Raw genomic sequence first — 14590 nt, 5'->3', positions numbered from 1 at the left:
GTCTATTTACTAGCAACATTTGTGGTAACATGGAATGCAGAAGCAAAGAAACCTGTCCAATCACTCAAGTCTATATAACCTGCCATCCAATAGGATAGTCCGTTGTAGTCATGTGCGGTAACTAGGGCTGTGGGGAACAATTTTCCAAGCGTGTCAAGGAAAGTTGTCTGCTGCACGGGGAGGCCACCACCAGCTGGGATCCATAGCAACCGTGGATAAACATGAGTTACTACAGCATAAGGTAAGTAAAATATATATAGTTCTTTGCCCATGATATTATGTACACATGCAGTGTCCAAATTGCATGGGCGAAGCGTGGGTGCTGCGCGAGACTAGTCTGTCACTTAACTTTTTCAGAAGGCACTGTTGCTCGAGAAGACTATGATGCTAGTTTGGATAATGTTAGGCTAGCTAGCTAACGTTTCTTGATTGACTGAAGATAGCCGAGCACGCTGAGTGGTAAATCAATCATGGAAGATCATACCAAGCACAAACTAAAATACATATTTTCCATAACTTGAAATGTCGCTAACTATTATATACAGGAATCAAGCAGAGTTAAACGCTTATCATTAACCATTTGGGCATCGTTTTATCACGAAAAGGAAGCGTGCGGTGGTCAGTGAATTGTAGCTAAGAAAACTCCATCGATTGTTAGCTAGCTAGCGTGCTTGTTAACGGTAAAGCAGAAAGCACACAATTCTTCATGGATTGCTCGTAAACTTTTTGATATTTTTTTTGTAACAGGAATGTGTTTGAAAATGACAATCCTTTTTATTTTAACTTGCTAGCTAGCTATAACGTTCCACCTGAAAAATGTCAAAATTGTATGAACATGCATGTTGACAACGACGCTATAACGACGTTATAAACATCTGGAAAGGCTCAAGCCTTGAATATGTTGGGTTGCTAACGTTACATTATTGCGTCACGAAAGCCATCAGATGGGGAATATATTACACTCGATTTCTCGAGTTACTGTGGCTTTGTCATAGGAGCTTGCGCCATTGTCCTTGGAGACGGCACCGCAGAAATGTGGGTAGCTTGCTAAAAAATACAGTATTAGGACCTATGAGGGGGGCAATCTTGGCAACATCACTCGGCACGGTCACTACCAAAGTCTCCCGAAACGGAAGAAGTGACAGGATGAACAACATCAACAAAAGCAGGTGAATCAAGCTAATGTCATAGCATGATGATGGTATGGAATTGTGGCCAACATGGGGACAATCCGATGTTGATTAGGGTGTTGGATGGTTCAGTTCGTGGTTAATGATGTGATAGTTATGTGATAGGCTACATGGAGGCAATAGACAAATGATATGTCAGTCAGAGTATGATTATTATTTAACACTACCTGAACCCTTCGGCATAACAGAATCAGCTGTCATAAACACAGTCGTGACAGCTTGTCATTAAAATGACAACTGACTTTATACTGTTTATGACCCTGCTATTATGACAAACACTGTTCTTTTGAGCAGCTTAAGGTGTTATACTAGCACCCACAAATAAAATCCATTGCATTGCTTTTGCAACCTCATTTTACCCTGTGAAGTTGAGTTTCATTTAGGGATTCTTACTGCTTATTTCACTAGCAAACGTTTTCCATATGCTGTGCATTCCTGGTCAAAATAATGACACTCCACCCCCATATGATTGTGGATTGGAATGTAGGATGGCTGAATGTTATGTGACTATCTGGAGGCAATAAAGAATTCCACAGTCTTTGGTTTTTAAAGCATGCCCACGAATGTTGCAGTACCATTGGACCCACAACAAACAATATTATTGGCTATTCCCTTTGTGACATCAATGCACTCTGTGGAAAATGGCTCAGGAAAATTAATAGGTAAACATGTTGACACAAGAAATGCAGTGTTTCCTCTAGGATTTCCACCGAACATTTTAGAGGCCCTCTTGGACGCTGAGACAAAATGTTGCAGTTTTTAAGCTAATTTCCTGCAATTCTACACATTTTGCCATGGGGCAGAGAGAACATTTTAGTTTTACAGCTAGTTTCATGCTATTCTAAACATTTTGCCATGGGGATGAGAGAGCATTAGCAGTTTTAAAGTAACTGGCCAGAGGAAATCTCACTTTAAAAAGTTTATATGTTGTTAACTCCCAAATAATGTTGTTGACTTGTCCTATACTTGTATTTGTGACCAATGCGTAAATTACAGCCACATCGACATTTTCCCACCTGGGGCAGAAAAAGATGGTTAGCTATAATGGCTAAATGACAGTTATACTGTTGAGCTGATGACGAATCAGGTGCTGACAACTTTCTACCCGAGTTGATGAGCTACAACTAAGCAAGCAAGACTTTCGATGCAACAGCAGTTAGTTAAAAAAGTATCGAAGGTTCTTTTGATGAGCAAATTAAAGTAGCTATAGCTAGCTAGGGTAACCTGTTAACACCAAATTAAATTTCTATCGGATATGGATCAGATCATGATCTGATGTTTTCCATATTTGTGCTGACGTTACTCTAGTAACTTGCTAATCCTTTCCTACAATTCTACACATTTTGCCATGGGACTGAGAGAAAATGTGCAGTTTAAAGTAACTGTCCAGTGAAAATCTCACTTTTAAAGTTAATATTCTGTTAGCTCATATCCAAATAATGTTATAGACTCGTGTTTGCCTATTCATTTTCCTGAGCCATTTTCCACAGAGTGCATTGATGTCACAAAGGGAATAGCCAATAATATTTGTGGCCGAAGCATAAATTGGAGAATAAACACTTCAAACTTGCATCTCAAACAGACCGTTTAATAAAAAATGCTTGCTTTTTCCTCATGGAGTATGATGTAATACTCCTAAGGAGATTGAGCTGGCCAATCAGCGGTCTACTCGTATTAATATTTTTAATGATCGGTATACGCCCACACCATTCTGTTGTTGGGGTACGTCTAAACCATTTCAACACAGAAAAGCTTTTTTTTGGGAAGGAAAGCTATTTTATTCATATTGTAATTCGTTATAGGTCATATTCCATATCTGTAAACACTGGACAGCTACTTCTAAGCAAATGTCATGCAATTCTACACATTTTGCCATGGCTTATGCTGTGTTCTTATGCTATCTGAGTGACTCAAACATAACAAAATCAATAGGGGCCCCATGCCTGTTTTTATTCTGGTGGTTGTTAGCTAGTTCTCAAAGATGATCTTATTTAAAAATATATACCCTCATTATCTTTTCTGCATACTTTATATCTGGTTTTAGTTGTGTAAGTTTACACTGAAAATGTTTTATGAATACAGGGGAAACACTGACATGTTGGAGCATGCCTCTCCCTGCCTCGTCTTACACTAGCTTCTCAATCAGGTTCAGAACTGAGGGCACTGTGCTTAATGTAATGGTTTGTCTGAGGGAAATCAACTCCCCCTATGGTCCCCCAGCACTCCTATTGATGTCTGTTTGATGTCAGTGCATTAGGACTGTGCTGACCAGAGGTGCCCTGAGAGCAGAGCATGGTGCTGTGTGCGTAGGAGGTTACTGTAAGCTCTGCAGAAAAAGTGTGAAATCCATAGGTTCATTTTTACCCTGAGAGGAGAATATAATCAGAGGGCAGTTCCCACCCTTTCCTGTTCAAATGCTGCAATGTGGACTGTGATTATTTGATGTAATCTGCTTGTGTAGTCTTTCAGAGGATGTGTGTAGAGGATTAGTGTAAAGAACAGACATGTAGCCTGGGCAGGGTTTCCGTTTGGAAAATTTGGCGCCGGACACTGTGACCGGCAAGATTTTAATTTACCGGATGTTTGACAAATTTACCGGACATCCATATGCATTGGGTGCATGACATAGGGTGTCCTCCCATGGTGCTCAAAAGCACATTTTAGATTATTGTAATTCATCTTAACAGAATAGGAATTGGCCTGTAAAGTTTTAATAAAATAAAGTACAATGATGTTCTTATATCAACATGACAGGTTTTATCGAAAAGCAAAACATTGCCCAATGCGTCTTCATCCCTGCTATAAATCGTAAATGAATATCATAAAAAAAGAAAAAACATTTAGCCTAGAAGAACAAGTCGCCTACACAGTAATAAAACACAACTTCAAAATGTAATATTTGTATAATATCATTTGCAAACAACCTGTCCTATAGCCTATTTGTATGAACATTTGAATTAATAAATAACAAACCACAGCTGGTTTGAAATACAATCTAGGCCTCTCTAATTTAATTTAGCCCAGGCATAAAGATTTTAGTTAAGCCTAATAAATAACAAAACATGGCTGTCTATGAACTCCAGGGCCAGCCCGCCTCGCTCCCAATTCCAGCTGCGATTCAGCACCACAGCAGTGGAAAGAGGCCACTCTAGGCGTCCACAAAATGAAGAAATGATCAAACTGATGTTGGACAATCAAATTTCATATGTGAATTAAAAGAAATGGTTATAGCTGGTTCAATAATAGAAAGCTTATTTTACAATGCTCCTGTGAAACGAGTCCCGCGCCATGCATTTATAAAAGCACTTGTTTCCAAAGCTCAATGTTTAGTTTCTAAGTGCCACTGAATAAGCTCAACAGAAATGCACCAATAGTGCACGATACACATCATTAATCTACTCTGGTCTATCAATCCATTCCAAATCTATATTGGCCTGGCCTACTATACATGGTGATCTTGCCTAGGGCGGCAGCAGAGTTGCTAGGACTGGGCTTGTCAAACATATAATAATGTGCCTCTAATTTACTTGCTTTGCGGCGGACCTTGGCCTGCTCAACTTGAGCTGCTGCTGCTGTTGGGAAGTCAAAACTGTCCAACTCCTTGGAGCAGATCTTGAGGCCGTCTTTACTCTGATTTGGAGAAAGAATCCCCTCTTGACAGGCACACTGGAAACAGGGATCATCAACATAATCTTCGCCAATTTTCCCCAGTCAGGGTACACTTAGCTGAAGTCCCTTGTGAGGACCTCGCATCTTTTTGCATGAGTAAAAATAGAAACGCACACCGAAACTAATTTCCAAGCAGCTTGAGGATTTATTAACCTAATGAAGTGTATTTGCCTATGAAGTTGGAGCACATCGACTGGTATCTTCATCAATAAATAAAAAGCATTATTTTGCAATAGATTTTTTTTCAGGACAATTTGTCCGATCACAATTTTAATTAGCGTCTTTTTATTTTATTTTGGGAGTGAAGCTGTCATTTACCGGCTAACGGAAACCTAGAGCCTGGGTTTGGCAGGCAAAAACAACACACCAGGCCTGGTTTGCCACCATGTCCAAGCCCCCCAACCACCAGACACTATTTGTTTGTGTCCAGCTGTCGTGCACACAGATGGCACAGCTGCAAGGTCTGTTCAGAGAGGAAACATGGGAGTTTTAAATCCTGGCATGTAAAACATCTAACCTATCTCTCAAGCCCTTTCCAGTATCCTATCCTTCTATCTCTCTCTCTCTCTCTCTCTCTCTGTAAGGGCTCTCTTCTCTCTCTGCTGTGGGTTTCATGCTTGGGTGACTCAATTGGCAGAGGATGCGAGTGTCTGTTTTAAGAGCTGAACAGAGGTGGAAAGTGACCTTAACACAGCAGTATTTGAGGCTGATACCACAAACCGGAGAGTAGAGGGACAAATGCAGCACATGAAACTGTACTGAACAAGTGCATGGATGGACAAATGAAAATCAGGGTGTCTATAAGGTATAATGCACACGATTATCATGGTCAGTGACGAAAGATAATCATGCACTCACAGTCTCACTCAAAATCAGTTACCATTCCGTCTGCTGTAGGAAAATTGTTCCTGGTTTAATTCAATGTATCTTCAGCTTAAATCAGCTTTTACAGGAATTCCCTTTCCATAAAGGTGTGGTTGTTGTATCCCTATTTCACAATGGCTCAGCAGACCTATAACAAACCACCTGGACCTCAAGTATCTAACTGTACAAGACCTGTGGGTGAGAAAATGGGGGTCGAAGGGTAGAAAATGGGTTGTTTTCCAGCACATTCCGAACACATGCGTCCGCAGTGGCTTGGACAATCCACCCAGTTGAGTCAGGGACTGACAGACAGGAAAAAAATCGGGTATTTGCAATAGGTAGGCTGGTTCTCAACTGAATCATGTAGGCTACTCCATTTTAGCCTACCTAATCTCCCGTGGGCAGATTCTGCGTGTAGACCAAAGAACCTGCCGTGACTCAATGGGATGCATGAGATAACGAGCTTCTGTAGTTCCGGTCTTTGGGTTTTCATCATTGTTACATGGACGTAAGGCGGTGCTTCAAGTGCTTACCAGTCGACACTTAACTCTTGTTTCCATCATTTGTTTTGACAGTGTCTAATTACTCTCAGGTGAATCATTCCCCAGATTGCCCTCAGCTGAGGAGAATGCCATTTTCCCTTCACAGTCACGCGCACGCAAACACACGCACACTAACAGAAGACGATATGACTTAAAGGTCCTGTGGTCTCCTAGCAACAGGATCAAGGTCCCCCACTTCTTGCCAGTTTTAGGAATGAGAGGGTTGTTTGTTTATACTTCCGGTAATTGGGAGTAACTGTGGTTATCATCCAGAAACCGCTTGAATTACACGGATTCAAGGCGCATATAAGGAATGCCTATGTAGAAAGGCAGAAAACCAGAACAATGTGGTTTCACATTGACAAGAAAGAGTTTGGTTCATTTTGCTATGACTAAGCAAATTCCATGTTCTGGCATTTTCCGTCAAAATAAAAGTGTTGGAAAATTTTAACTTAAGATACTAGGCCTAGGCTAAAGCCCACAGAACGTAAACCTTCCCAATTGGTGTTAAATTCAGTTTTTTTGTCAATGGTCTGCGGTTTTGATCTGTGAAATATCTCCCTCTGAGTCAGAGGAAATGGCGTCTGTGGAGTTCTGCTGAAAGCATTTTTAGCTATTCCGATACAGTCAGGCCACGTGCTAAAGCTGGACATATCAGTCTATATATCTGATACATCTTATAAACTGAAGAAAGACAGACATATAACTAAGTCAGAGGACCAAGTTTAGGGATTTTCTGCCCGGTATGTTGTCTTGGCATGAACTCACGCCACATTTAGACTCCCCTAACAAATCCCTGTGCGTTCACTGTGTTGTGTTCAGAGGCTAGCCTCAAGTGTGGCGTCATGGCAACTGCTGCTACTCAGAGACCTCACCCTCAGCTGTGTGGCGCTGTCACTCCCCGGGATGGGACTCCCTCCAGGCTGCAGGGTAGCAGGGTTGTAGTTGGAGCTTCAGGTAGACCTTCAGACTGACTGGACCGGGTTGGGAGTACCATACATTACCAGAGCTGCTGCTGGACTGACTATCTATCACACACCTAGACTGGCTGATACAGCATCATGGACAGTGTAAAGAGTGGTGTCTCTCAGCCTGTCTACAGCCGCTGGTCCTACAGGTATTCAGCAGGCCTACGTAGGCACACGCTCGCGTGTAGACATTATCATATTGTATACACACACACACACACACACACACACACACACACACACACACACACACACACACACACACACACACTCACACACTGTGTGCTTGATTTCTGATAAATGTGTACTGTAATATGATAGAGGAACTGAGAGGGGTCTGTGTCCTGTGAGTCAGGTGTTAGTTGTGCCTGTAACAGACAGGCTTGGAGCATCTCCTCCTCTTGTTCCCACTGCTCCTACCTCTTACCCACACCTCTGTTCTCCTTGGGCTGAATGGCTTACCTGCTGTTAAAGGCAAACCACTTTTTTCATTAGTCCGCTGTTGATGCAGCCCCAAAATGTTTTATGTCAGCAGTCAAGTTTGAAAGATATTGGAATTCCAAGAAGCAAAGTGTCACCGGCCAAATGCAGTGTCAACCGGGCTAATAAAAAAAAGAAAGATCTCTTTAAGTATCTCTCCCACGCTCACGTTTCGTCTGCTGCATCGTCGTTACTTATTCAGCGCTCCACCTCTTGTACTGTAACTAGTTTCTTTTTAACATGTTATATTGTGAGGTTTTGTTTGACAGCTGTTTGTTCTAAGGATGTGCTAAGAATAATATTTGACCAAGAAGCTGACATGAAAGAATTTGATTGAAGTTGCTTGTGTTGAAAAGACTGTCGTTTAGCTTGTATGAGTCCTATAATATCCTAGGCCTAGTTAAACAGTGTTGTTCAGGCTCTATACCTCACCATGCGTTGATCATTTATTCAGCTGGTGTCTTTTCAGCTAGCTTCCTTAAAGGCACAATCTGCAATCTGGAAATCTGTTTTAATGGTCATTTCAATTCTTGGTATATAGCAGAGCTGCCGTTTCACACAAAAAACGAATCCCATATTCTAGCTTTAACTTGACGCAGAGCTGATCTGACTGCCAGGGAATCAAAAGCTGCCTAATCTCACCCATGTCATCACCCTGTTTTGAATAATCCCTATCTCTTGTGATTTCACTCGCTGAACTGGAACTGAAGCCATTCTGTCCAACCTCTGGGGAAATAGAAGTTTAATTAGACTTCGTCTTGTTCAGTCTTTCTTTTTAACCCCGGAAATTTGCCAAAGGGGAAATTACATTTACTTTATTCAATGAACTTTAAAACATGATTTAAATTAGTCCAGAGCTGTGAAGTGTATTAATGAGAATCCGTTTTTTGCAGTTTGTTAATACGCTTATCTGTTGTCTCTCGTCTGATAATAAAGTCTCTAATTTTATGCTAAATGCCAGAGACGCTTGGAACTGCATCATATTGTCATCTGAATGCGGTAGTCTCATTCTATTCTCAAGCCTTTTCACCAACAGACCGAGGACAATACGATGACATGGAGGGTACCCTAAAACTTGTTTGTGACAACGTAATAGGCTATTATTGGGCTGCGTTTTGTTTGCTTGTCACTCAGTAAGTCTTTTACAGCTCTTTGTTATTTATTTCACCTTTATTTAACCAGGTAGGCCAGTTGAGAACAAGTTCTCATTTACAACTGCGACCTGGCCAAGATAAAGCAAAGCAGTGCGACAAAAACAACAACACAGAGTCACACATGGGATAAACAAACGCACAGTCAATAACACAATAGAAAAATCTATATACAGTGTGTGCAAATGTAGTAAGATTAGGGAGGTAAGGCAAGTAGTGGCGAAATAATTACAATTTAGCATTAACACTGGAGTGAAAGATGTGCAGATGATGATGTGCAAGTAGAGCTACTGGGGTGCAAAAGAGCAAAAACTAAATAACAATATGGGGATGAGCTAGTTGGGTGGGCTATTTACAGATGGCTGTGTACAGGTGCAATGATCGGTAAGCTGCTCTGACAACTGATGTTTAAAGTTAGTGAGGGAAATATAAGACTCCAGCTTCAGTGATTTTTGCAATTCGTTCCAGTCATTGGCAGCAGAGAACTGGAAGGAAAGGCGGCCAAAGTAAGTGTTGGCTTTGGGGATGACCAGGGAAATATACCTGCTGGAGCGCGTGCTATGGGTGGGTGTTGCTATGGTGATCAGTGAGCTGAGATAAGGCGGGACTTTACCTAGCAAAGACATACAGATGACCTGGAGCCAGTGGGTTTGGCGACGAATATGAAGCGAGGCCCAGCCAACGAGAGCATACAGGTCGCAGTGGTGGGTAGTATATGGGGCTTTGGTGACAAAACGGATGGCACTGTGATAGACTGCATCCAATTTGCTGAATAGAGTGTTGGAGGCTATTTCGTAAATGACATCGCCGAAGTCAAGGATCGGTAGGATAGTCAGTTTTACGAGGGTATGATTAGCAGCGTAAGTGAAGGAGGCTTTGTTGCGAAATAGGAAGCCGATTCCAGATTAAATTTGGATTGGAGATGCTTAATGTGAGTCTGGAAGGAGAGTTTACAGTCTAACCAGACACCAAGTTATTTGTAGTTGTCCACATATTCTAAGTCAGAACTGTCCAGAGTAGTGATGCTAGTCGGGCAGGCGGGCGGGTGCGGGCAGCGATCGGTTGAAGAGCATGCATTTAGTTTTACTAGCATTTAATTAAGAGCAGTTGGAGGCCACAGAAGGAGTGTTGTATGGCATTGAAGCTCGTCTGGAGGTTTGTTACCTGTCCAAAGAAGGGCCAGAAGTATACAGAATGGTGTCGTCTGCGTAGAGGTGGATCAGAGAATCACCAGCAGCAAGAGCGACATCATTGATGTATACAGACAAAAGAGTCGGCCTGAGAATTGAACCCTGTGGTACCCCCATAGAGACTGCCAGAGGTCCGGACAACAGGCCCTCTGATTTGATACACTGAACTCTGTCTGAGGAGTAGTTGGTGAACCAGGCGAGGCAGTCATTTGAGAAACCAAGGCTGTTGAGTCTGCCAATAAGAATGTGCTGATTGACAGAGTCGAAAGCCTTGGCCAGGTCGATGAAGATGGCTGCACAGTACTGTCTTTTATCGATGACGGTGATGATATCGTTTAGGAACTTGAGCGTGGCTGAGGTGCATCCATGACCAGCTCGGAAACCAGATTGCATAGCGGAGAAGGTACGGTGGGATTTTAAATGGTCGGTGATCTGTTTGTTAACTTGGCAGTCTGGAGTGAACCAAGGGCTATATCTGTTCTTAGTTCTATGGTTTTTGATAGGGCATGCTTAGTTAAGATGGTGAGGAATGCACTTTTAAAGAATAAATAGGCATCCTCTACTGACGGGATGAGGTCAATATCCCTCCAGGATACCCGGGCCAGGTCGATTAGAAAGGCCTGCTCGCTGAAGTGTTTTAGGGAGCGTTTGACAGTGATGAGGAGTGGTCGTTTGACCGCGGACCCATTACGGACGCAGGCAATGAGGCAGTGATCGCTGAGATCCTGGTTGAAGACAGCAGAGGTGTGCTGGTCAGGATGATATCTATGAGGGTGCCGTGTTTACAGATTTAGGGTTGTACCTGGTAGGTTCCTTGATAATTTGTGTGAAATTGAGGGCATTTAGCTTAGATTGTAGGACGGCCGGGGTGTTAAGCATATCCCATTTTAGGTCACCTAACAGTACGAACTCTGAAGATAAATGGGGAGCAATCAATTCACATATGGTGTCCAGGGCACAGCTGGGGGCTGAGGGGGGTCTATAACAAGCGGCAACGTTGAGAGACTTATTTCTGGAAAGGTGGAGTTTTAAAGTAGAAGCTCAAACTGGATAGCATGACAGAACTCTGCAGTAGATTGCAACTCCGCCCCCTTTGGCAGTTCTATCTTGGCGGAAAATGTTGTAGTTGGGGAAGGAAATTTCAGAATTTTTCTGGCCTTCCCAAGCCAGGATTCAGACACGGCTAGGACATCCGTGTTGGCGCACTGTGCTAATGCAGTGAATAAAACAAACTTAGGGAGGAGGCTTCTGATGTTAACATCCATGAAACCAAGGCTTTTACGGTTACAGAAGTAAACAAATGACAGCGCATGGTGAATAGGTGTGGAACTGGGGGCTACAGGGCCTGGTTTAACCTCTACATCACCAGAGGAGTAGGATAAGGTTATGGCTAAAGGCTATAAGATTTGGTCATCTAGTGCGTTGGGAACAGAGAATAAAAGGAGCAGATTTCTGGGCGTGGTAGAATAGATAAGAAGAACTAGCCGAGACAGCAGCAGACAAGGCATATTGACATTAGAGAGAGGCATAAAGCAATCACAGGTGTTGATCGGGAGAGCTAAGACAACAACGGGTAAATGGCGATGAATGGGCAGAGCGGGTCAGTTCGGTACATACAGGACAGGAGTTTGAGGCTGGGGCCGACAGATAAACAAAATGAGGTACCTTGTTATTGAAACAGTCCAGGGGGCATCAGCTATGTTGCCGAGTGATCATAGGGTCCAATGAGCAGCAATAGGTGAGTCAGGGAGCCGTTTGGGTAGACACTACTACGCTAGGCGAGCGGGAGACATGGCATTCAGAAAGCTAGCGAGCCAGGGCTAGCAAATGGTTCTTCGCGACATTATAACGGAATAGCCTGTTGAGACTACATCGGGCGATTAAGTCGGCAGACCAGTCGTGATGGATCGGCGGGGCTCCGTGTCGACAGTAAAGGGTCCAGGCCAATTAGCAAAAGAGGTATTATAGCCCTAGAATTAGCTTGTATATGGGCCTAGCTCAAGGCTAACTGGTGCTTTCTTCGGGACATAGGCATGAAACATTGATTACCGCGTAGATGCCTGTGAAGTGGACAGAAAGCCGTGTCCTCCAAGTTTGATAGAGGTGGAGGACACTCCGTATATTCCCAGATTAAAGTATAGAAATATGATACCCTGTGGCTGATCAAGCAAATACACAGCACCTGACCAATGTTCATTCACTGTCTGGGGGACTGTGACCACGCCACGGTCATATAGGTGTTCATTCGTAGTACTACTGTACTGTCCTATGTCTGTTAGCTCAGATAGGCCTATTTTAGATTAATGAAAAATAGATTGTTTGATATGTGTTATGGACTGAGGATCAATTTACATTTCCCTGAAAGCTTGAAAGATCATGTGCTTATCAAACTGAAGGACTACACCAGCGTTGACACAGAGTATTAGAACAGTACCAAAGCATCCCGCTTTAGCATCGTTCTTTTTGTTATCACTGATCTCTTGCTAACTCTATTCTTCTCTGTGTTCTGTGTTCCTGTTCGAAAACCCCATGGCCCTGAAGACCCTCCAGCTCCGCCAGTTTCTCCTCTACCTCAACAGCGAGGTAAGTAGCACAGATGTTGGATCTTCATTTGATCACCCTGTTGCAGGAGAACTTTCCTGCAATGCAGGAAATGTAAAACTTGGAGTGTATTTGAGGTTTATAAAGCCTTCTGAAGTTTGTAATTTTCACTTTGAAACTTGTCCATTAATTATAATCTACATAATAATTCACATTTCCTGTTGCTTCCACATTATTCTCCTGCTGTAGCAAACTGGCTCAAATTAAAATCCTACATCTTTAGCACCCATCCATTAGAATACCTATAATTAACCATCCACCCAGGCACCCACAGCTTCCATCAACTAGCCATTTCATGGTCAAAGTATAATTTTTGTATTCATAGTAAGCTCCAATAGGTCAGTTGTCCAAAAGAGGTCAAACACCCTTTGGAAGTAACCATAAACACCAAGTCTCCAGCCTTTCCCCAGTGGAGAGTATTCACTCCACCCAGGTCCGACGCTGGACAGCTGTTGAAAAGAAATAGTCCCCTGCTTCTCTTCCGCTCCTCCCCCTGGCCCTCCTCTGGCCACCCTACACTCTTAGAAAAAAATGTTCTAAAAGGGTTCTTCGGCTGTCCCCATAGGAGAACCTTTTGTGGTTCTAGGTAGAACCTGTTTTGGTTCCAGGTAGCACCCTTTTTGGTTCCATGTAGAACCGTCTGTAGAAAGGGTTGTACATGGAACCAAAAAGGGTTCTCCTATGGGGACAGCCGAAGAACCCTTTAAGGTTCTAGATAGCACCTTTTTTGTCTACGAGTGTAATGACCATCCCGGATGTGTAATTAACACCTCCCATCATCCTTCACTCGTCACTACTGTCACTAACACCTCAGGGCCATGTAATGGATTCCCTGTGGACAGATCTGCACGCCTGTATGGATAGCGCTGCACTGGGCTCATTAGACTTGAAGAGGGCTGTAACAATCAGTACACTGAAACGGAGTGCTCTGCAGCCTCTGAGATCACTGATCATTCATGTTAAGCTGACCAAACAGGGGTTGTTGTTGAATGAATAGACAAGCAACTTGCAAAGTCCGGTCCAAAACTCATTGGTTTGATGACATTGGCAACAATTGTTATTGCCACAGAATGTGGAATTTGAATCTGTAATAGTTGACTTACTTAGCTTATTGATTTTATTTCATCATTCTGAGGATTTCAGAGGACGTGGCCAAGTCATCGGTGTTGTTGTCTGTAATAATCTGAGTTCACGTAATAGACGGATGATGTATGCCTCTCAGCAGATGATCGTTCTGCTTTCTATTCCTCTTGGCATTTGGTGACTGTCCTTCAGAAGCGGTGCTGATGACGTAATGAGGCCCTTATATCCTCCAGCAGAGTGATGTGTCACGGACTGTATCCCAGACACCAGAAGTATGAGATTTACTGCTCAGAGGGAGAGCGAGAGTAAGTCAGTGGTATGGAGAGATTGTTATTTACTGTAGATAGTTGTGCTTAATGAAGTTCTTCTTGTCCTACTCCTGTAACACGTTCTGTCTGAATGGGAGATGTAAAGGGTATAGTACAGCCCAGGCTGTTTGACAGCAACAGATATTATGAGCATGTGGACTGACAGAGAAATTAGTGAAGCCCAGAGATGTTAAATTGTTCTGAGAGATTTCAGCAGCATGTTGCAGAACCTTGTTTTTTTTTGTTCTCCCAATCTTCAACCATCCTCCATCACACACTCCCCCATCCTCCATCACACACTCCCCCATCCTCCATCACACACTCCCCCATCCTCCATCACACACTCCCCCATCCTCCATCACACACTCCCCCATCCTCCATCACACACTCCCCCATCCTCCATCACACACTCCCCCATCCTCCATCACACACTCCCCCATCCTCCATCACACACTCCCCGATCCTCCATCACACACTCCCCCATCCTCCATCACACACTCCCCCATCCTCCATCACACACTCCCCCATCCTCCATCACACACTC

General features: G+C 43.2%; 1 protein-coding gene across 4 annotated transcripts in view; it reads left to right on the top strand.

Moving 5' to 3' along the window:
- The first annotated feature begins 120 nt into the window (after window positions 1–120).
- The window catches only part of LOC106609502 (tubby-related protein 3), a 35686-nt gene continuing 21216 nt past the window's right edge, over window positions 121–14590 (top strand). Inside the window, exons 1-3 of one of the 4 annotated variants that reach the window (XM_082977761.1) lie at window positions 175–241; window positions 12596–12637; window positions 13931–14043. In XM_082977761.1, coding sequence (XP_082833887.1) covers window positions 13979–14043 — 65 coding nt within the window. In that variant the 5' untranslated portion in view covers window positions 175–241; window positions 12596–12637; window positions 13931–13978. Of the gene's footprint in view, window positions 242–418; window positions 1170–12595; window positions 12638–13930; window positions 14044–14590 lie in introns of those variants that run through there. The other 3 variants (XM_014208385.3, XM_014208383.3, XM_014208386.3) reach the window with 3 other exon arrangements.

Source organism: Salmo salar, chromosome 07, assembly GCF_965601325.2.
Source record: "Salmo salar chromosome 07, fSalSal1, whole genome shotgun sequence".
Taxonomy (NCBI): domain Eukaryota; kingdom Metazoa; phylum Chordata; class Actinopteri; order Salmoniformes; family Salmonidae; genus Salmo; species Salmo salar.
Note: the sequence above shows the minus strand (reverse complement) of the source record. Positions and strands in the feature narration are given on the sequence as shown.